Genomic DNA, 23,940 nt, shown 5'->3' with positions numbered 1-23,940 from the left:
TATGGTGGGTTAAGAATTAGTGTTCAAAAGGAAATTGGATAAATGCTTGAAGGGAAAAAATAATGGTTAGAATGGGTGGTGATAATGGAGAATGATGGTAGGTCTGACTGGAATTTTCTTCGAAAGAACTGTGGAAGAACTAATTACCTAAGTAGCATCCTTTGCTCTTGCAGTATGCTACACAAGAGGACTTAAAGTGCGTTGCATAAGTAACTTGACAGAAGCCGTTGAGGGTTTAAAGTGGGGGAAGGGGTATGCAACGGTGTGTGGTAAGGCCTCCTCAGAAACAGATGAAGCGCTGGGTCGTATGATTTCTGCCTCTGATCATGAGTGCAGCATATTTCTGTTCAGCATCAGCGCATCTTTCATGACCAAAGTGCTTTCCAATCAGGTAATTATATTTCAGGTATAATCACTATTGTACTATAGAAAGTACAGCAGTCAGTTCACACAGAGCCATGGTTCCATTAAAGAAACGACCTGATCATATGTTGGGTCTAGGCCTGAAATATCAGCCTTCCTGCTCCTCTGATGCTGCTTGGCTTGCTATGTTCATCCAGCTCTACTCCTTGTTATCTCCGATTCTGCAGCATCTGCAGCTCCTACTATCTCTGATCATGTGTTGTTATTGATTTAAGTATAAACATTGGCCACAACCGTGGGATCTCAACTGTTGGGCAATATACTTAGAAGGAATGTCAGTGTCCATTTCTAGGCTACCAGGAGAAGTGCCACCATCTTCTCACCAATACCTCACACTCACTCTATCTTGGCTAGTACCCACCTCCCACCAAGGCTTATGTTTTACCACTGTTGTATTGACTGCAACATTTTCCCTCACTCACCCCAATCCTGACTCCACTAACCCTGCATGCCCTCTGTGCTGTCTACTCAGTTGCTGAGAACACCTCCCTATTTGTACCAAAAATAACAGCTGTGACACCCACTTTCATCTCACTTAATACTTCTCCCTCTCTGTCTCTCTCACTCTCACATTCTGGGAAGAAAACTCCACAGTGGGGTGGAAAGTGTCAAGATGGGTGTTGGGCTGCCCAGCATTCAGCTCCTAACCCCTTATGAGGAGAGCATCTTGACGCTGATCACCCTGGGTGGCTGACTGCCCATGTTCAAGCCCAGGAATTGGTAGTGGAGGCTGCCCTTCACTTAATGTGCCAGGACCAAAGACACTCTTCCTTGATTTAGAGTCATGGAGTCAAAGAGATGTACAGCATGGAAACAGACCCTTCGGTCCAACTTGTCCATGCCTACCAGATAGCCTAAATAAATCTAGTCCCATTTGCCAGCATTTGGCCCATATCACTCTAAACATTTCCTATTCGTATACCCATCCAGATGCATTTTAAATGTTGTAATTGTACTAGTTTTCACCACTGCCTCTGACAACTCATTCCATACACGCACCATCCTCTGTGTGAAAAAGTTACATTTAGGTCCCTTTTAAATCTTTTCCCTCATACGTTAAGCCTATGCCTTCTAGATTGGGACTCACCCACCCAAAATACCCAATCTACTTACCCTATCCATGCCCCTCAAGATTTTATAAACTTTTATAAGGCCACCCATCAGCCTCGGATACTCCAGGAAAAACAGCCCCAGCCTTTTCAGCCTCTCCCTACAGCTCAAACCCTCCAACCCTGGCAACATCCCTGTAAATATTTTCTGAATCCTTTCAAGTTTCACAACACCCTTCCTATTAGCAGGGAGACCAGGATTGTATGAAGAATTCCAAAAGTGGCCTAACAAGTGTCTTGTACAGCCATAACACAATCTTTCAACTCCTATATCTAATACACTGTTCCACAAAGGCAAGCATACCAAACACCACCTTCACTATCCTATCTACCTGTGGCTCCACTTTCAAGGAACTATGAACTGCACTCAAGGACTCTTTGTTCAGCAATGCTCCCTAGGACCTTACAATGAAGTGTATAAGTCCTGCTCTGATTTAACTTTCCAAAATTCAGCATCTCACGTTTATCTAAATTAAACTCCATCTGCCACTTCTTGGCCCATTGGCTCATCTGATCAAGATTCTGTTGAACTGTGAGGTAACTTTAGCTGTCCAATACACCTCCAATTTTGGTGTCATCTGCAAACTTACATACCATATCTCCTATATTCACCTCCAAACCATGTATATAAAAGCCAAAAAGCAATGGACCTAGCACCGATCCTTGTGACACACCGATGGTCGTAGGCCTCCAGTCTGATAAGCAATGCTCCACCACCAGCCTCTGTCTTCTACCTTCAAGCCAGTTCTGTTCCAAATGGCTAGTTCTCCTGTATTCTATGTGATCTAACTTTGCTAACCAGTCTATCATGAGGAACCTTGTCAAACATCTTACTGAAGTCCATACAGATCATGTCAACCGCTCTGCCCTCATCAGTTCTCTCATTAATTCTTTGAAAAACTCAGTTAGTTAGTGAGGCATGATTTCCCACGCACAAAGCCATGGTGATTATCCCTAATCAGTCCTTGCCTTTCCAGACATTCAATTGAGGACTGTTCACAACCATGACAGGTTTCCTGGCTTTAATTCAGTGCTAAAAATAATGGCATTACAGCAGGACTGTGAGCCATATATCTGCCCCAAAATACAAATAGGCAAGGCAAGGCAGTATTGCTGTGAGCATCAGATAGGCTGAGAGTGAGTGAGTACTTAGAGAACTATCAAATAGGCCAGAGATGCACCCTGGTGTACTTCGTGAGTCGAGTGGTGTATCTCTGAGTGCACAGTGGCCTGCAGCATTGCAATATTAAGATGTCACGACATCTTGTGATGCAGTATTGAAGTAAGTGGATTGGATATGTGCCATGACGGTTCTTAGAGCCTCGCACATTTTGGATGCAGATTTTTGGAGCCAATGACCATGAAGCACCGCCTGAGATGCTAGTACCCTGCTGTATAATTTGGAATTCCTTTGGAGCCAGCCATTTGTTGGGTCATCAGGCACCTGCTCCACTTTGACTTGCACGCCTGCTTTATTTGGCACATTTGATAAGATAGGAACGTGAATGTTAATACAGTGAATTGTGCCATTAATAAGGTGTTAAACAAGCTCTAATACCTCTTAATTGACAACTTACCATGCCTAGTGAGAAACTCGCCACGCTACACACTAAATGCAGAGTTGCTCCCTGTGTCAAGATAGGCCTACCGCACTATTCATGCAATTCTGCAATAAACATTCCCATACCCCACTCACCACCTTATTTTCTGTGTATAAACTAATGTTTTCCCAGCTGCCATCAGTTCTGAGGAAGGGTTATGGACCTGAAGCGTTAACTCTGTATTTTCCTTCTCAGATGCTGCCAGACCTGCTGAGCTTTCCCAGCAACTTTGTTTTTGTTCTTGATTTACAGCATCCGCAGTTCTTTTGGTTTTTATTTCCCATACCTCACGTCTTTCAGAACCCTATATGAATTTTACCCAATGTGTCTTGTGTTTCTCCTCTTGTGCGGAGATAGAAATGAGGAGCAGATTTTTTCCACTTAGAGTTGTTCATGTGCATAATTCTCTTCCATAGAAGGCAAGGTGAGTCTTTAACTTTTTTTCAACTTTGAGTTACTTTTTTGATGGACAAAGGAGTCAAGAGTTACAAGGTGCAGATCAGGAAGATGGAGCTGAGACCGTAACCACATCTGAATGTTGGACCAGATTCGAAGGGCCAAACAGTTTACTCCTACTCCAAATCCTATGTTACCCCACTTGATTTTTCAAATGGCTGACTATTGGATATTAAGAACAAAAGATACTCAGACAACTGTTTACACATCAATTTACACAAACCAATGTCCTGCTAATAACACTGAATACTCGGAGAATTTATGGTTTTCTTGAGGATATTTTAAAGGACTTGTGCATTTGATTATCAAGAAATGCTAAGATTTTCATTAACCTGCTCGTCTTTCATCTTTGGCATGAATCTGCCTCATATAATTCAGACCTTTGTGTTTTCATTATCTTAGCAAATACTATGACCTTGGGCAGTTTCTCAGAACATTCCTGAAATTCCAAACAGCCACTGCCACAACTGTGGATGAATTGTTTTTGTAGAATTAGCAACCTTTACCAACTTAGACTGTTACTTGTATTTATCTCTTTTTATGTCAAAATATTTTTAAAACCAGAGAACATGTATTTATGTTTTGCACTCAATTTGAGAAAAATAAACTATTTATTTAGAGTGAAGACTTAAACTTCAGCTCAAATGGAAGCTCTGAATTACACTCACTCATTACATACCAATTCAAATACTCACTCCTTTACATCAAGGCCAGAAGAGTATTTGACATGTGTGTGCAATATTAGAGTTTGAGCCCCTGGTTGAAAGTGCTGTGTCAGAACTTTTACTTCTGTTTCTCTTTGTTAATCTTCAGTCAACCCACACATGGGTTGATTTGGCTTTCATTTTTCCTGATGAATCTGCTCCTGAACATGACAAAATAAAATTTTCATGTGGCCAGGGTGCTTGCGATCATTAATCATGTTGTCTCTAACTGATTGGCCACATTTTGAACTTCAGTACACGTTATGCAGATCCTGGATTTAGGCACAGGATGAAATATGCTATGAATACTGAATTAAATTGATAGTTTCCTTCAAGTTAATCTATTGTCATTGAAACTACTGTTTACTTATTATTGCAATACTTCACATTAGGTAAAGCCTGAGTGTGAAAATTGGAGGGGTCAGGTTCAAACCACAGGGGTATAGATGCAAAAAGAAATCAAAGTACCTCCCATTTTGCAGGCTTGGTTGTTGTTAGCAGCTGAGCTACATAAATTGTTTTGTTAGACCACACCCATCAGCCAAAAAAAAATTTGCAGACATTCCAAGTGCCTTGAAAGGCTTTCAAATCTAATTCTTCATTCCATAGCTGACATTGTTGCTTCAGATCTCATTACCCTTCTTGCCCCTCATCTACACTGAGGTTCAACACTCATGTTTTGAAAGCTCTGAGTTAGACCATTCATTCTTATTTGTGATATCTTTCCTTTTGTCGAGAAGAGACTTGTCAACACAATTCAGAAACCAGGTTCGTTTCTGTTCATGAATACCAGTTGAGTAGAAATGTATTCGTTCACTGTCCCATTGAGCTATAGAATCATCAGACTGACGAGGAGAAATGGATGGATGTTACACCAAACAGATAATACTCAATATTAATTGTTGACAAGTCAGGGACTTTGTTCAACTTAAAATGTAACCTTTCGAGTAATAAATAGCAGATTCACAAATCCATCTTTCTATCCTTTACTAGTATCCTGGATTAAACAGTTATTTCACACCTTGTCTAAAGATAAAATTTCCCTGTGATATACGATAGTATTTGTCAACACGGAATTCGATATTATACATTCCCTCTCACCCACAAAAGTATCAGTGAAACAGGATAACTCTCATGAAAAAGTTTTTTTCACCTTATTAAATTCAACCATAACTTATCCAAACAAGATTTCAAATTTTAAAGAGAAGGTGTGTTCTGTTCAGACCAGGTCTGACTTCTTTATTTGAGTGGTTGGTAAATATCGTGAGGGCCTTTTGATCTCACGATATTTACCAACCACTTTCCTGAACCCAACGACAGTATAATGCACAAAGTAATTCTGTTTATCAATCCTATAGAGTTATTCAAAGCTAGAGAAGGAACTGATCACTGCAGGAAAGTCAAATATTATCTTTTTATTTAAATGTAGTAAACATTATATACAGGCCAAGACATTGATGCTTTAGCAGCCTCATGGGAGAGATAATCTCCTCCGTAGGTATGTGCTATTACATCTCTTTCAAATGACAATGTGTATTATATTATTTACAAATTCATATTAGCCCTTCATACCACAGGACATTGTACTCCATTAGATGAGCAAATTGCCTTTGTCCAGGGCCATTACAGTTGATGCATCATCTCAGTAACCAAGTGCATTACTCACAAGACAAAGAACTTCATCACCAAAATTCAGGATGGAATATCTGACCTTGGGTGGATAGACTAGGATTTTGATCTGTTGCACTTACACCCCGGTTGGGTGAGGCCTTAGGCATTTTCAGGCTAATAAAATTTGGCTGTACCCCACCAACTAATTTTTATTTCAACTGAACTTCTAATCTAATTTTTGTGCCAATTTATCTGTTAATGTTTATTTATTAATTTGTGTGTAGATTTGATATTTTCAGCAGGTGACTTTTAGAATGGTTGATTTTTAAATCCTTATCTTGCCATTTCTAGTGGTAGCCAATTTCGTAGATGTGGAAAATCACATGAAGAATGGAACCACTCTTTGTTGCCCTTGAAAATAACATATCATTTTATTCAACTGAATCAAACCCATTGTCATTAATGAAATAACATTAGTGTAATTAATGTTTTGGAACATTGGGGCACTTTTCTTAATTGGAGTTGGTTTCCTTCTATAAATAAATATAGATTAATAGAGATTTTGATAAAGATGTAAATGCATAAATGTATTTCTGAATGTGAATTTTGGGTGATGAGCAGTTTTCCTTTTTAAATGTCACTGACGTCTCAGCTTTGGACCTCCTGGAGAAGATGTTAGTGTTGGATGCAGACAAGCGTTTTTCAGCTGCTGAAGCTCTGAGTCATCCTTACTTTGAACCATTTCATGATCTAGAAGACAAGACTAAACCTGAGCCTTTTGATGATTCTTTGGACCAACTGAAGTTATCAGTTGATCTGTGGAAGAGTGAGTAATTATTGAATGATAAATAATATTTCTTGATGCACTGACTAATATCTAACAGGTCATGGAATGTTTGAAAAGAGAAAAGTTCATAGAACCCCTACAGTGTGAAAGCAGGCCATTCGGCCCACCGACCCTCTAAACAACATCTCAACCATACCCATCCCTCTAACCCTACAAACCTGCAGTCCCATGGCTAACCCACCTAGCCTGCACTCTGGGCAATTTAGCATGGCCAATCCACCTAATTTGCACATCTTTGGACTGTGGGAGGAAACCAGAGCACCTGGCAGAAACCCACGCAGACATGGGGAGAATGTGCAATCTCCATACAGACAATCGCCCAAGGGTAGAATCAAACCCATGGCCCTGGCGCTATGAGGGAGCAGTGCTAGCCACTGTGCCACCCAAATTATTATAGGACAATGTTGATCGTATTTAAAACCATTCAAATTCATTTTGCTGTATCAAGATTCTGATCTTATAGAAACAGTGCAAAATTACATATATAATCTGTACATCAATTAAACTTATAGATTATATTAGAAAGACTTCTAATATAATATTATTATTTCCAGGACATGTATTTCAGGAGGTGATGAAATTTGTTCCCATTTCAAGTCTAAACAAGAAACCTATGGAAACAGCGTTTTAATTTTGTGGCCACCCTGTTGCCAATTTATTATGATATAGAATTTGAGAGGGAATAGCACATGAAAACGCCAACATCTATCTTATGTGTGCAAAGTATTCCATTTTTATTGTCTTTAAAACTCTTAATTGTATACATGTTTATGTTATAGAATTGTATCAATTCTAAACTTGAAACTCTTAAATCAAACTTAGCATTCAACTAATAACTTGCCATAAAATTATTGATGACTAATATGTAATTGATAGAAAAAGTGGATGTCCATGTTAGTGTCTCAGTAATGTCTCTAGCACATGTAATAAATAAAATGTTCATTGCATTTGCAAAGGAATAGATTATTGCTGTCTTTAGTAAGAACAAAAGGTCTGAGGGCTGATAATATCATTTTGATTTTCGGTGATGGGGCAATGGTCAAGGATTGGCAGCCCATTGTATACCTATCCCTGCATTTCAAATTCTACTTACTTCAACCAAAAGGAAAATCTGCAAATGTATAGAATATATTAACAATCCATTATTGAACAATTACTGCCATTCCAGAAATTAAACTGCAAAATCATCAGTATGCATTTCACACCCATTAAAAATAGGAACGAGTGTATCCAAACATTTAGTACCAGCATAACAGTCATTGTATATTTTGAATCTCCACTGTAATTATAAACACCGCTAACTTAAAGCTTTGAAATCAATAAACATTTTATTACTGCTTGTCATGTATTAATGTGTTCTTTTATTTTTTTAATTGTCAAGTTTCTGGTATGTTTTTTTCTTTCAGTGAATTTCTACTCCACTTGTTCTGACTGGTCAATTCGTCTTCTATAACATGGACAAGTTATTTGCCTTAAACTCAGACTTAGATTGAGAAGTTACTGTTGGACAACTAAAATAAAGCTCATCAGTCGAGTGATAGTTTCTTTATAAGCTAACTGACTGTTATTTGACTTCTTAATACATCTAGTGCCATTTGCAAGGACAGCAAACATTGCATGTTCCAATTCTTTGAGAAGGTAGCAATACCTGTTTGAGTAAATCACTGCAGTCCATGCAGAGAACTGGTGAAATTTGTCTAGTCTAAATTTTGGATATATTTTGTTAAATAGCTAAAGTCTACACGAAGGTAATGTTCGATCTGTTTATAAATTAAGGAAAGGACAAGTATTATCACATAGCCTTACTAGTTGCAAATTGTTTATTTTCTATAATACAAGCAATATCTAAACTTAAGAACTAATGGAAAAGCATATGTTGTATTACTGCTGCCATTCTTTCACTTATTCAATAAATATGTTTTGTAATTAAGGTATAGAAGACAAAAAAAGTGCATTGTTATGCTCCTCCTTTCTAAGATGTGAATGATGAACTGATGAACTATAATCATGAAAGAAATCTTAAAAACAACCACCTCCAATGAACGAAAACACACTCTTTATTGATGCACAGGGCATACTTTAAATTTATCTTGATCATTGAGATGCAGAGAACTAGATATATACTAAGAACTAACCAACTAAGAATCATGGAAGCCAAAAAGTACAACACTGATACTTGTAGCATCACTGACGATGTATTACCATATTGCAGGAGTACTGCATTGTTGGAGGTGCCAGCCTGCAAATAAAAAGTTAAACCATGGTGGCATCTGTCAATTCTTTGATTCAAAAGGGCATTAAAATCTCATACCACAACTTGAAGAAAAGTAAGTTTTTCTATAATCATTCTCTTGACCAGCATTAGGAATGAGAGGTCAATTGGTTATTCATCTGTTATTCATCTGTCAAACATTAATATGCCTAAAATTGCTGCACTTTTCGTCTACATGTACTGGCAACTCATTTAAAAAAAATCTACATATGAAGAGATAGTAAGAACTGCAGGAAATGAAGTAATGCCCATAGAAGTGTTTGGCCTGGTTAAAAAAAAACTTCAGCATTTTCACTATTACTTTTATTTGCTTGAAACTACTTCCGTTGGAGATTACAGGTTCAGCAACCGAACTATTGCCAAGAAAAACAATTGGATAGTGGCATTAGACAAGGCAGGAAATTTGCAATTGAAGCTGATGTCTTTCATCTGTTTTATTTAAAATGACAGTTTCTTAGAAGAACCAAAACTTTTTGTATTTATTTTTACTTATAGCTGTCTTAGATTAAACAAACAAGTATCAATAAGCATTAGCCACATAAAATGGTAGGTAAATTTAGACCAATCTAAATCCAATTTATTTTTCTAACCAGTTTTGATAGTTTTGTATGCTGAGGTTTCACTCCAAGAGATACAAAGGCAGAAATTATAACGGTGAATTCTAAGACTTGATGAAATTGTTCAATGTTGTTTTCTGTCTTAGCAAAACAATGCACATGGCAAAACTAACAAACTAGACTATAACATGGATTTTTTTTATACATTACCATGTTGACTTTGCATTGTGCATGTTGAAAAAGTAGAAAAATTGTTTCTTTCTTAGAGTTGCTATATAAGTACTTTAATATGAATAAGTTCAGTGGAATTTTTTTTCATTGTAGTTGTGGTGATTAACCAAAGGCGGCTTAGAGGAAATGCAAGAATTTACAAATTATTTTCTTTACATGTGGAATCTTTTAATTTTATTTAAATTGGGAACACACTGCTTGTTTTCTCCACCATTCTTTATTTTGTATCAAAATTGAGTAATAAAATTAAAATGCATTACAGGTTGGGAGGATGTTTTCAAGATCAGAAAAAGGAGTGAACTTAATCTAAATGTAGTTATTTAACACCAAAGATACAATATATAAAACAGGTTTTCCACAGTCAGTTAATTTAGATAGTATTGCCAAACACAAATGCAAGTTTTTTTGTTAGGTATTGTTTTAGCAAAACATATTATGTTTTAAAAATATTGTATGGGATGTGGACAACATAGAAGTGGGAATTTGAAATACAAACAGATCAGCTATGACCTTATTGAATGGGAATGCAAGTTCAAGGGGCCAAATGGCCTGCTGCAGCACCTATTTTGTTTGTTTATATATTGAACCATCCTTCATAACTTGGAGTAATTCTGAACATAGGATGTAGGGAAGATCATTGGTGTGGCTAAGGACTGCTCTGAGAAATGCCTCAGTAAAAATAGGGATCATTGGAGAAATTACTCTGACTACAAGTTGACAAATCCTTAGGACCCAATGACCTTCGCCCTAATGTTGAGGTGGATGGCTAGAGATAGTGGAAGCATTGGGAATCATCTCTCAAATTCTACTAATTATATAATGATGCCTGCCTGCCTCTATAACAAATGTAACCCCATTGTTTAAGGAAAGTAGGGAAGAGATGACACAGAACTAGATGTTAGTTTGACATAAGTAATTGGGAAAATAAAGGATGTGATTACTGAATATTTAGAAAATCATCATCTGATTAGACAATGTGTAGCTATGAATGAAAGATCATGTTTGACAAATCTGATAAAGAGTATTGTTCATATTATTAGCAAAGTTGATTAACAGGAACCAGTGGGTGTGGCTTTCGTTTGAACTTTATTAAAAAAATTCCTGAAAACTCAACACAGGTCAGTAATCAAAATTTAAAGGTGCATGATATTGGAGGGAATATATTAGGATGGACTGAAGATCAGTCAACAGGCAGATGAAGTAACTCCCCTGGGGTCCAGTATCCAGTCACCAAGTCACCTTTATTTCTATATGGAGAACCCTTGACACTGATCCAGCTCCCTCAAACAGTTCTCAATTAACAGGACACTCCTGTTTATAATCTATGTACTAGGGCTCCTTGGCTGGACCAGAGTAACAGCCCCAGTCAGGGAACTAAGGTCCACCTGGCTGACCTTGTTACAATCTCTGCTATAATCTGAGGACATGGGCCCATTCTTATACATTTTAGCACCAGGTCAGGTTCCTCCAACTCTGCCTCTGGTATGGACAATATGTAATACACAGGTAGCTCACCTCTTACACGTGGACAATTTCATAAGAAATGCATTTTCTTCACCTAGCAAAGGGATTGAGGCAGTGATATACACTATGTCCATCTCAGATTCTTGGGTATTTTCACCTCTTGATGGCAAGCAAGACCCCTGGGGTTTCAGAACAGTCAGTAAGGCTGTCGAGAAGCTGGGCACATTTTGCTCCCACACTGTTAGCTTTCATATGATCCACATGGTCATTCAAGACCATCACACACTAGTCCATTCTGCAATCACCAACATCACCACATGCATCCCAAACCATGGCACCTTCCCAAGTAACTGCAGAAAGTGCAACATCTGCCTCTTCACCTACTCTTTGCTCATTATCCAAGGGCCTAAACAGTCTTCCCAGGTGAAGCAGCATTTCACCTGTACCTCCTCCAATCTTGTGCATTGTATTCTCTGCACCCAGCATAGTCCCTTCTACATTAGGGAAACCAAGCACAAACTGGGTGACTACTCTGCAGAACACCTTGGGTTTCTGCACAAGCATGACCCCAAACTTCCCATAGCCAGCCATTTTAACACCACATCCTGCTCACATGCCTGCATGTCAGTCCTCAGCATGTTGCAGTATTCTAGTGAATCACAACGTACACTGGAGGAACAACATCTCATCCTATCTTCAGAATAGGTATCTTACAGCCTTCTGGACTTTACACTGGGTTCATCACCTTCAAACTATGAACCATTTCTTCCATTTTAGCATGTTGCATTCTGCTACCATGTCCTCTGTCCGGTAATCTCACGTTAGTGGGACTGTCAGCCCTTTCAAGTCCGGCAGGAGACACACCATTGTTCTGCCATTCTAACCACTTAACCTAAACTACCAAGATTTTTTTTCCTCTACTAACATTCCAAATCCACGACCCCCACAACCCACCTTAGCCTAAACTATGGCTTAAATGCTGTCCCCTACGCTCTCCAGCTCTGAAGAAGACATTTAGACTCAAAACGTTAGCCTGACCCAAATACTACGTTACCTATCCCATTCTATGATTGTGCGCAGCGTTAATTCAACTATTAAAAAAATGAGAAAGAGCTAGGTCTTTCAAAAGCTGAGCTGTATGCATCTGTGGTGTCAGCACCCGTTTTGTCACCCTGCTATCAAAATTTGATTTACCGCTAAACGCTCCAATATCTACTTTTCTCACACCGCCCAGGCCATAGTGAATCGTAATCCATTCATCCTACTAAGATTTTTTTTAACGCAAGTTATCAGGCTTATCAACTTATTGGCCAATAGGAATCACGTGATAGATCATTTGGCCATACTCTCATTGGTTAATTGTAATCATATAGCACGATCTCCCGCGTTTTTTTAATAATTGGTTGAGACTTTTTGCACTTTTGGTGCTATTCTATGCTCAGTCGGAGCAGGAGTGTTTCGTGCAGTAGTGGACTTCGACTGAAGCTGCGAGGCTGATCAAACTTGTTGCATTATGCATTTCCCTTCATTCGTGTAACCACAATTTATTTCCATTACGAGGAATTTTCCAACCAGCCAAGCAAAACAACCAACTGCTGTCCTCAACAATCGTTGGTTTGCAACTCCAGTAATTTGACACATTCGGAACATTTCAAGTACCCTAGTTTATTTATAGACAATCTTATGGCAATTTTAATTCAAAATCGAAGCGATAAAAACACGGCCGAGGCGGGAAGAATTAAGTATAAACACTTTGAAGGCAAAAGATAACATGTACAATCCGTAGTGGTACTTTGAGGTGATAATTTTCTTCCACTTTTGCGAATGACCTCTGGTTGTCTTAAGTGTGGCAATCCCCCAACCTTGGGTTTCAAAAAGTAACTTTTTTTTCAGGCCTCGGTAAACTGTTCCTGGGGATTTTTAAATGGGAGCGTTTGGTTCTGCAATAGCCTCACACTTTACTGCTAACATGAAGTAGGAACAGCGGGAGAGATGGATAACGCTCGATCTTTCGCTTAGCGAGGGGGGAGAACAGAAAAATAGCGTTTGTGCAGGGGGAGGGAAGCACCGCCCGCCCGTTATTCGAAGCCTAGCAAAAATGCAGTCAGATTCAAGGGGGAGCGGCCAGTCGCTGATGTGGAGGAGCGGGGACGTTGTGTTTGTGTGAGAGAGTAGGGGCAGCACCCACCCCAGGCTGAATCTCCCCATTCCCGCACCCCTCCTCTCGCGCGCGCGCCCCCCCCCCCCCCCCCGGTTGCTGCCCCTGCACGGGGTTTCCGCGATCGCTCGGGTCATGCGCAGGGGCGTGTCCGGCCTCTGATTGAAAAGAGTTTTTTTTCTCTTCCACCAAACCCCCCCAACTCCCCTCCCCCCACACCAGTAACACCACCACCCACAACCCCCTCCCCCCCGTCCCCAACAACAGCGGCAAAAGGTTCGCGTTTCTACCGCTATCTTACGTACTGTTCCTCGCACTCAAATCTCCATTAAAAGTCCGCCTTTCTCGCCCTGACACATTTGCGGGCGCAATATGAAGCGCTCCGTACCAAGAAGACGACATATTAAGCGTTGAACCGTGGGCACGGAACGGCATTTACCAGGCGCTTCGGTGCTATTTGTAATTATTTGTGTCCCGGAAAGTGATTTCGCTTCCCCCCCCCTTCTCTGCCTCTCCCTGCCCGACTTTGCATTCAAGGTAAATGGCGTTTGTTTTTACGCGTTTCTGGATATTCGGTTATTTGCGGGTTGGAAAGTGAAGCCGTGAGCTTTTGGGTCGCGCCGCTGCCATCGGCCGCGAGTGAAACGCACTCAGATAAGCCGTTAGAGGTCTGTAATTAATATGCTTTGGCGGGGGGGGAATGGAGAAGGTCGCTTGTTGTGGAAATAGTCGCCATCTTGTTCTACAGTAAATTCTCTCCGTCCAGCCGAACTGGGGTGGAGCCAAGCACGGTAAGTCCCGCCTTCTCCAATTGGTCAGTCGAGGGTAAGCTGTTTCTTGATTGGCGCTGAGTGAAGATGAACCCTGGCGTCTATTGGCTGGAGCGCCTATCAATTTTGCACGCGCCTATTAGTGGGTCGGTTGAGTCGTTGCTTGGTGTAGGCTTTGGGGGAGGGGGCGAGTGTATTGATGGTGGGTCGGTTGATGAAAAGAGATTCTAGAAAATTCTTCGTGCTGTTTGGGAGGGAGGTGGCGAGGGGTTCACGCCGGGAGTGGAGGGGTGGTTTGCTGAAACATGGTTTCAGGTGGGTGTTATTGTTTAGGGGTTGAAGTATACATTTGTTGGGGGGGGGTGGGGAGGGGAGAGAGTTGGAAAGGTATGGGAATATGAGCCTTATGGCGGCTGGACTAGGTGTCCATTGCTGCCAAGAGGGACTTTCAAATGGGCCCGGGAAACTAGTTTGCTGCGGTGACGTCAGCCACCTTTTGAACCCCCTCCCCGTCTCGACGTCATCGAACAGCTGAGCTGGCACGAGTGTCCAGTTGAGTTGGTGTCAGAGCCCGACACAGTGCAATGGGGGAAACAGACAAAGGACTGAGTTGGGGTCCTCCGGCCACGTCAACAATGTCCAACCCCTAGTAATGTGACAGCGGGGTCTAACTTGTGGAATAAAGTACACCATTAGTACCTACTATACATGAACCGGACACGTTCAGCGGTAACCCGATTTAAATCGAGCGCCCGTTTTCGCGCAGTGTCTTCTGCTCACGAAGGACTTGTGATGTCTTGAACGCTCGAGTTTTGTTTTTGGGCCTTCTTTTCATTTGTATTTCGTTTCATTTCGTTTGTAGTGAGGTAAACAAAATGAACAGGCAATTCAGAACATGTACAGCCCGTACTTTAAATAAAATAATCCAGATTTATTGATAAATAGCGACGTTAATGGGATCCTGGACCTAAGTAAATTTGAATGAAGTGGCTAAGTTCGTAAAATCTCTGTACAGATGTCATAAGCAGTTCGATTTACTATTTTACTGACGATTTGTATTGATGGGCAAAGCAACATGTTGTAGAAGATATTTCAAAATAATATAAACCAATTGAAACTCCTTTTTTCTGACTTTTGCTCATGATTTTTAAAAAAAATCTATGCGAGTAACTGAATTATGTTTCAAAGAATCTTTTGCTTGAAAGGAGTGCCTTAGCTATTGAATGCGAAGAAAACAAGATGTAGAGCTGGATGAACACAGTAGGCCAAGCAGCGTGAGATGAGCAGGAAGGCTGACGTTTTGGGCCTAGACCCTTCCTCAGAAACCTTCTGCTCCTCTCGCTGCTTGGCCTGCTGTGTTCATCCACCTCTACATCTTGTTATCTCAGAATCTCCAGCATCTGCAGTTCCTGTTATCTATTGAATGCTAATATGTCTTTTTAATCATTTCTAAAGTACTTAACTGAATTGTGCAAACAACTTGTGTATATGGCTTTTAAACTTTTTTTGTAGTGAGAGGTTCTAGAAATAATATCCTGTGCAGAAATCACTGGGAAGTATTCCTTTATTTTAAAAGTAATATAAAGTATTTACTTATCTCCATTTCTGCTCTGCATTGGTGGTGGTAGTAGTGTCTTTAGTTGTGAGCTAGAAGGCCTCTTGCATGATTAAAATCTGAACAGATTGATTAGAAAAGTCTGTAAAACACTGTAACTTGCAAAAAGCCATCTGCAACAATGTATATCATGTGATCCATTTGCCCAACAATGTTTCCTACATCTGTGAATTACCTCTAGTTATTTATATTAAGAAGGAAATTGTGAAAATAGAGATCTCTACGTTTGCAAGTCAATTAATTTATAGTGTTAATGAAATAACTGGATTTTAATATGCCAATACAAGTACAGTGTAGTTGGTGCAACAACAAAAACATTCCCCTCTTTGATTTCCTGCTCGAGGTTGTGTTTGGTTCCGATACTTGGATGTAGAGTATGAAGAGAATTTCTGTTTGCCTTTCAGTCTGATTTTTTGTGATGTTTTCCTTCAGCTGTTTTATTTTTTGATAGAGAAGTAGAAAGGTTTAGTCAACATTTTATGACCTGTTTGTAACTGCTTGTGACTACATGTATGCTATAAGTAGAGAAAAATCAGAAAAATCAAAGGCATCATTACTACCCCGTTCTGAATGCTGAAGTTAAAACTTTAATAGCCATGTGCTGTGCTATGGATTGTAAGTACTGTTGCAATTTTTAACATGTTGGAAAATTTTCTTCTTCGCACTAAATGGAAGTGACTTTGTTAGAGATGCTGATTAGACATTTTAAGTTGAACAACTGTGATTTTTACATATAAGATAGATGCATGATATGCGTAGGTGTGTATAGTTTATCAAACAGGCCTGGGTTTGCAGATTAAAGGATAAGTCCTGTTGAGTTTTTGTGATGGTGGTGAGAAGTTTTCATACTCGGGATTATAGTGATCGTTCTGTCTGTTGAGGAAATGGGCTATCTGTACATAAACCTAAAGGGAGTTTGTAGTTAAGGTGAAAATGAGGTGGGGGAATTTCCATTATTTATGTAATTCCCCATATGAAAGGCTTTTTTAAAAAAAACTAATTAAATCTTCCTTCACTTTCCTCCTTTCCACCCCTAATGAACCTATCATGGTTTGCCAGCCGTTATTATCACTTAGCTTTTTCTCTGTTCTGGCTTACTATCAATAATCCCATTGTCTGTCTATTTCGTTCTGGGCTCCATTTCCGCCGAGTTGCTTGTCTGTATCGGTCTTTCTTCCACCCCACCCCTCCCATAAAAGACTAAACATAAGGACCACTTCTTTTCTAGCTGTTATCAATTCTAATGAGGAGTCACTGGACTCAAGATGTTAATTGTCTCCCCACAACTGCTGAGTTTATCCAATTTCTGCCTTTGTTAAAGGTTTATAGGTACTTTAGTAAACAAACAAACATTTCAAAGAATCAATTATAATTTTTGCATCTTTTTTGGATTTACATTCTTAAGTACAAATGGACTACATGTGCCACATTAGCAAGGAGTTAGCCTATAGGGTTTAGAAAGTTTTCTTTTGTTTTTGTAAATCTCTGCTGCTTACATAGTTTATAAGGCACTCAGCCTGAGAGTGATTTTGAGATAGCAGAATTTCTTTCTGCCTAGCAGCCAGATCAAGGGGCAGAGAACCTTGGCTACCAGAGAAGCTCTAATTTGGCATCACTCTGTAAAGATGTAGTCAGAAGCCCCACAACGCAAGCTTTTGGAGCATAGTCAAAAGCTTTTTGATTTCAAATAAAACTGTTGGACTGTAACCTGGTGTCGTGTGACTTCCGACTTTGTTCACCCCAGTCCAGCACTGACACCTCCTCATCTGTAAGTATGTGAATGAGGACCAAGCTTCAACTGAAGAAATCAAAATTTGAGGTGTTCTAGAAAGGCCAGACAGTTCACCTATCTGGGTTATAGTGGAAGAATCCCTGAAAAGCACCTCACCTTGGAATCTAACTGGCTAAAGGAGGAATAACCACACTAAGAGCCAAGACATGCATCAGTCTGTCTCTGAGATTTAACTGTACATGTTCAAGACTCTGAAGTTAAAAAGGTAATGTATTTTTTTAAACTGGCAAACAGGAAGTGTACTGTTAAAATTTTGGATTTAAAGTAGAAGCTGTTAGGGGATGCAGTGGTGGTGAAGTTTGTAATATTCTTTTTGACTGTTTGTGATGTTTTCAGTTAAAAACTGGGAGTTTGAATATTTTTAATATTCACTTGTCTCTACCGAGATCTTAACATCTCAATAGCACTAGCCTTTTTTCAATCTTGAGAATTTCATGACATTTCAGTTGCAACCTCTTGCCTTTGTGCTTCTCTTTGCATTTCTACCTTGTTTCATTTCAACTTGCATATTGTCTTTCTTCAGGCAAGAACATTACATGGTAAAATGACTGACTGTGGTCAACCTTGTGCATGGCTTGCAATGTCATTCTGTTATGAATATGTTCTGAATAAATTTTAGTTTTTGAGTAACAATGAGAACTTACATATTTGTAAAATGCCCTCAATAGCACAAATGTGAAAGCTCTGATTTTAGTGTTTGCTCCAGTGTGTTTATTTAAAATAAATGTTCTTTCAGTTGTGTTCTGGGAGGCTGCCTGATGTTTAATAAATTTATCAGATGAGCATGTCTGAGGTTCAGTCATGAGTTTGTGCAGAATATTTTGATCACAAGCCTTAGGCCCATTACAGTTGGCCTTAGTCTCCTTTGACTCAGATAACAATTTGTTAGAATTCTGTTTCTAGATTGTAATGTGGCGTAATTTGTGAATGCTAAATGAAGATAAGATCTGGCTTAATTGTGGAATTTTGTTGATTGAAGTCCATTGACTGTGAGGCTTGCACACAAGTAGACTGTTTTCAGGCAAGGCGCAAAAGGGGTGTTAGTATTATTGCAACAATGAAATCCTGTCCAAAAAAAAGTTGGCAAGAACTTCATTTTCAAAGTAATTTTGTCATGATTAGATTTTTAATTTTGACACATAAATTTGATCCGACATTCTTTATTATGTGCAGGAATGCAGCAAACAATTTTTTAAAAAAAACCTTGTCTTCTGGAACTGCATATCTTAGTAACTTTAATCACCGTTACAGTTGTGGCTCAACGGTTGATTGTACAGTAACCAAAAATAATTCATTAAAACATAACTAAAAGATATGGCTCTACTGGCTTCTGTACAGTGGATTGTTATTATTGACTCGTCTCTGGCAGTCTTAAATTGAGTACCTTCTTAGTGATGCCGAACAGTGGCGCAGTGGTTAACACACTGCCTCACAGCACCAGCGACCTGGGTTCGATTCCACCCTCGGGCGACTGTCTGTCTGGAGTTTGCACATTCTCCGTGTCTGCGTAGCTTTCCTCCAGGTGCTCTAGTTTCATCCCAAAGTCCAAAGATATGCAGCTTAGGTAAATTGTCAATGCTAAATTGCCCATAGGGTTCAGTCATGTGTAGATTAGGTGGGTTACCGGGGAATGGGTCTGGGTGGGATACTGTGAGGTTCAGCATGGACTTGTTGGCCCGAAGGGCCTGTTCCCACACTGTAGGGATTCTAGCATGAATATCACGACAAAAAGCTACCTAATAGCAAAAATAGCTTGTACCACTCTATAATTTGCTGGAAGTATAATTTCTGAATCCTTCAATTTTGCACTGCAAGCATTTCTACCACACTCTTATCCTGCTTATGTTTAAAATTATAACTGAATTTTTTTCATTCTTCCAGAGGCAACAGGAGCAAGCTTGTAAAAAGCTAAATCTTGGGTGGTTTGAAACAGACTTCAAAGGTCAAACTTGAAGCAATTTTGAAAGCCTGAATTATAAGGATTGCATCAAATCTCAAAACCTGATCACTTCCGTGCATTGCCAAAGAAAAGAATGTTGAAGGGGTTGGGGGGGGATGCTGGTGGTGTGGCATCTGCTTCTTGGATTATGCAAGTGGGCATGATGTTTGTTTTGTGCAGATTCAAGTGTCTAAAATACTTGTTATCTTTATCTATGTTCAACAACTGTTTTCAGCACCTGAAGTCCTTAATTATGACTGAACTGCACTAGGTTTGACTTCACATGTCCGGACCATGGTGGCCAAATAGTTTTGTCTACATAAGCTGTATAGATCCACGTGTTGAAGTAGGGGAATCAGCAATGAGGTTCTAAGTACATATTCATATTAATTTACATTTTAAGTTAGTCATAGTATTAGATCTTGGTGTTTTGATTTAAGACTTAACAGTAAATGATTAAAAATTAATCTTTCTAAAATTTTAGACCCACAAAATCTAAATAGGTCGCATCAGCAAATAATATAAGTGCAAGTAGAACACTGGTTTTGGGACAGATTAGCAAGTTTTGGAGGTTGTATTTTGGATAACTTCATAGCTTTGATCACCATTTTATGTGGTAGACTTGCACGTTGGGCACTTAACCAATAAAAACACAAACGCTGGTCATCAGAAAGGCTGTTGACTATAAATGATACTTGGACCGTTGAGTGTTCCCAGCTTGTTTTTATTAGATTTCTAATACATGCAGTGATTTGCTGTTTAGTTAAATGATCCAGGTTATTGAGGAAGGTTTCTCAAGTGTATCCTTTCAACTATCTAAATTCCAAAGGGATAAGTGCATTTTTTTCAACCTTTGATTTATTTTCTGTGGCAGTTGTCTGTTTTGTTGGCAGTAGATAGAAAACACTTAAAGTTCCACAAGTACCAATATACTAAAACCTATCCCAGTATACTGTTAGATCATTAATTTCACCAAACTATGCAAAGTCTGTACTGCTGTCCTTTTATTATTTTTCAAAAAAAAAACACATCTTGAGGTTACATAGAAAAGTACAGCACAGGTTCTTTGAGGACTATTAGAAGTTCTTGTGCCAAATCTGAGAAGTCTCCAGACAAAGGAGGAGTCTGGTTGGAAAAGCCACCTCCTGTCATTGCCTACCCCACTTCAATCTCAATTTCAGGGGAATTTCAGACATGAAAGAAATAACAAAAGCATAATACTTGTTTTGATCCTTCCTCTAAATTCAGCAAGCATAGTTCTGGGGAAAACCAAACTTTTTGTTTTGGAATTTTCCATATAATGATTGACACTGGCCTTTGACGTTCAATTTTACCTTATTCTAAATACATTGTACAGGATAGATTTTAATGCTAATATGTTGGAACTAAAGAGTTGCGTTCCTCGTTTATCTTTGTGAAATTGAAATGTTTGGTTAGATTTGGAGAGGAGTGCCTTTTCTTCCTTCAGAATCATAGCACACTTTGGAAATTCAGGCACCCAGGATCTTGAGATAATGTTGATGTGTTTCTGTATAACCATCCTTTTGAAATTGCAGGTTCCTTTTTTTTTCCAGATTTGAATGTTCGGAAATAAGAGTTTGAGGAGTAATTTTCAGTTGTTAATGACAAGATTCTAACAGCAGTGTGTGGCTTAGTGTTCAAAAAGCTTGAGATCCATTCATTTACTGTTTAGGTTAAACTGCTTGCACAGTTCAAACACTTAATAGCAAACTTATCTCCAGTAATTCATCTACACTTCTCCCAATTCAAATTTGGGTGTCATTTTCTCTGTTACTGGTTCTTCTGAAAAACATTTTGCTAATTTGTGCAGTTTTTACTTATGTCAAATAAAATCTATCTTTTCAATAATCAGGTTGGCTGAGTTGGAATGTACTATGTTAACATGGATATTACTGAAGAAGTATAATTGCCCTTTCAATTTACTTTCATGTCTGCAACATAAACTGTAGATCAGGACTGCAGAAAATCTGAAGTTTAGTGCAGTGTTAAATGCATTTTTTAACAATGTTAATGTCAAGGAGATACCTCCTAAATGAAACCTTGTTATTACTGCTTTGCAGATTGCCAGTAGATGATGCGAAAACCACAGAGGAAAATGAGAAATAGCTGTGGAGGTCGTCGTTCTCCATCTCCCTATGGTCTTAAATGCTCTCCAAGCAGAGAAACATTAACGTACGCTCAAGCACAACGAATGGTTGAGGTGGACATTGATGGGAGACTGCACAGAATTAGCATATTTGATACTTTAAAGATTATCACAGAGGATGACTTGACTGCTCAAGAAATTACAGAATGTAATAGTAACAAAGAAAACAGTGAGCAACCTCTCTTTCCTTCAAACTCAAAAAAAACAGTTTGCAAAGACAAAAGGAAAGAGTCAGCCTCTAAACATGCAGCTGGGGCACCTATTGAATTACCTCAACCTTCTTTTAGAATTATTGATTATAATCCTCCTGATGCTCCACCCCTATCATCAGCATATTACAGATACATTGAAAAATCAGTGGAAGAACTGGATGGTGAGGTTGAGTACGATATGGATGAGGAGGATTATGCATGGCTAGAAATGATCAATGAAAAGCGCAAAAATGATGTGATTGGTATAGTGTCCCAAGAGACATTTGAGTGCCTCATGGATAAATTGGAAAAAGAATCTTATTTTGAAAGTCGGAATAAAGGTGACCCCCAATCTCTAATTGACGAAGATGCAGTTTGTTGTATTTGTATGGATGGTGAGTGTCAGAATAGCAATGTGATCTTATTTTGTGATATCTGCAATCTTGCTGTACATCAGGAGTGCTACGGAGTACCATATATTCCAGAAGGACAATGGCTTTGTCGCTGCTGCCTGCAATCTCCTTCTAGGCCTGTTGATTGCGCATTGTGTCCAAATAATGGTGGTGCTTTTAAACAGACAGATGATGGCCGATGGGCCCATGTAGTTTGTGCTCTGTGGATACCAGAGGTTTGTTTTGCTAATACTGTATTCTTGGAGCCAATAGACAGCATAGAGAATATCCCTTCTGCGCGATGGAAATTAATATGTTATATTTGCAAGCAGAAAGGTGCTGGAGCATCTATTCAGTGTCACAAAGCTAATTGCTATACGGCATTCCATGTGACTTGTGCTCAAAGGACTGGTTTGTACATGAAAATGGAACCAGTACGAGAAACAAGTGCGAATGGGACGACTTTCAGTGTCCGGAAAACTGCATATTGTGATGTCCACTCTCCACCAGGGTCAGTGAAAAATATTCTTGAATTGGGTGATAATGAGATTGAGGAAGTGGAGGAGGACCAGGAAAAAGATATTGTTGATGGTGACAGCCCGAGGAAAATATCACCTAAAAAGACCAAAGTCAAATCTAAACAGAAAGCTAAAAAAATTAGAAATTTTCTTGAAGAACGACGTGCAGCGGTACCAGTTGTAACTGTGCCACAGATACCAACTCACAGGTGAGTTTCTTTTGAAAACAGGTGGATAAGGTACGTCATTTAGCTTTGGAAAAATACGTCATGAATTTAGCTACATTCTTTCAGGTGTTTAGCAACAACTTTCCAATCGCGAGCTGCAATGTATTTTTGTTTAATGGCCATTCACGTAGCTTTTGAAAGTTTTCTTCATATAGAAGCTTTGCGGATATAAGTAATAAACAATTAGAACATTTTTCTCCATGAATGCTCCAATGTAACTGGTGCCTTGGATAATTGAGTCACCTTTTATCTGGGAATATTGATGCTTTTCTAGGATATGTTTTGAAACCTGTTTTGAAGAACATATTTTTTGAATGCTGAACGTTATTGACTGTAATAATCCCAAAGAAATACGAGCGAACTGTCGGAGGTTAGAATTCAGTACAGCTCATTGGGAGCTGTAATAGTCTGCACTTGTGTTCAATACATATAATGCCATTAAACCATCAATTTCAGCTTTATGGTTATGACAGTTAGCATGCTTTCTGTAATGCTAATTAATATTATAGCTAACATGAACTTAAGAAACACCTTGTATCATTATGCTTATTACCTTAAGGTGATACTAATTGATGGAATAATCAGACCAGCCTGTTGGGTCTTTTGATAAACTGTTCCTTAATCTCTGGAAAGATTTTTTAATTTTAATCACATAGCTTGGGATCATATTCTCAGATAACCGAAGGTGTTAACTGTGTCTCCACTTTCTACCTGATGTGCTATAACTTTCCTCCTCCATACCTACTACTAAAGCAATTTGCATTTATGTAGACCTATAAATGTTTCAATGTGTTTCGCAGAAACATTGTCAAACAAACCAATATCAACCAATGATCTTTTTTAATAAAAAAATTGGAAGCCAAGATATATGCAGCTAGTTGATAGGATTATTTTAC

At 39.0% G+C, this 23,940-nt stretch overlaps 2 protein-coding genes across 6 annotated transcripts in view; both read left to right on the top strand.

Annotated features, from left to right (window-relative positions):
- The window catches only part of LOC125463010 (mitogen-activated protein kinase 13-like), a 78,709-nt gene extending 70,179 nt beyond the window's left edge, over positions 1–8,530 (top strand). The window contains exons 10-11 of one of the 2 annotated variants that reach the window (XM_059653409.1): positions 6,557–6,730; positions 7,306–8,530. In XM_059653409.1, coding sequence (XP_059509392.1) covers positions 6,557–6,730; positions 7,306–7,382 — 251 coding nt within the window. In that variant the 3' untranslated portion in view covers positions 7,383–8,530. The remainder of the gene's footprint in view (positions 1–6,556; positions 6,731–7,305) is intronic. The other variant, XM_048553609.2, reaches the window with a different exon arrangement.
- A 5,157-nt stretch (positions 8,531–13,687) lies between these two features.
- The window catches only part of LOC125462895 (bromodomain and PHD finger-containing protein 3-like), an 81,229-nt gene continuing 70,976 nt past the window's right edge, over positions 13,688–23,940 (top strand). For 2 of the 4 annotated variants that reach the window (XR_007249724.2, XM_048553375.2), the window contains exons 1-2: positions 13,688–13,970; positions 21,631–23,026. Coding sequence is in view for 3 of the 4 variants with exons in the window: in XM_048553375.2 (XP_048409332.1) it covers positions 21,642–23,026 (1,385 nt within the window). In the remaining variant the exon portion in view is untranslated. Of the gene's footprint in view, positions 13,971–14,118; positions 14,225–14,450; positions 14,519–21,630; positions 23,027–23,940 lie in introns of those variants that run through there. The other 2 variants (XM_048553376.2, XM_048553378.2) reach the window with 2 other exon arrangements.

Source organism: Stegostoma tigrinum, chromosome 21, assembly GCF_030684315.1.
Source record: "Stegostoma tigrinum isolate sSteTig4 chromosome 21, sSteTig4.hap1, whole genome shotgun sequence".
Lineage (NCBI taxonomy): Eukaryota > Metazoa > Chordata > Chondrichthyes > Orectolobiformes > Stegostomatidae > Stegostoma > Stegostoma tigrinum.
Note: the sequence above shows the minus strand (reverse complement) of the source record. Positions and strands in the feature narration are given on the sequence as shown.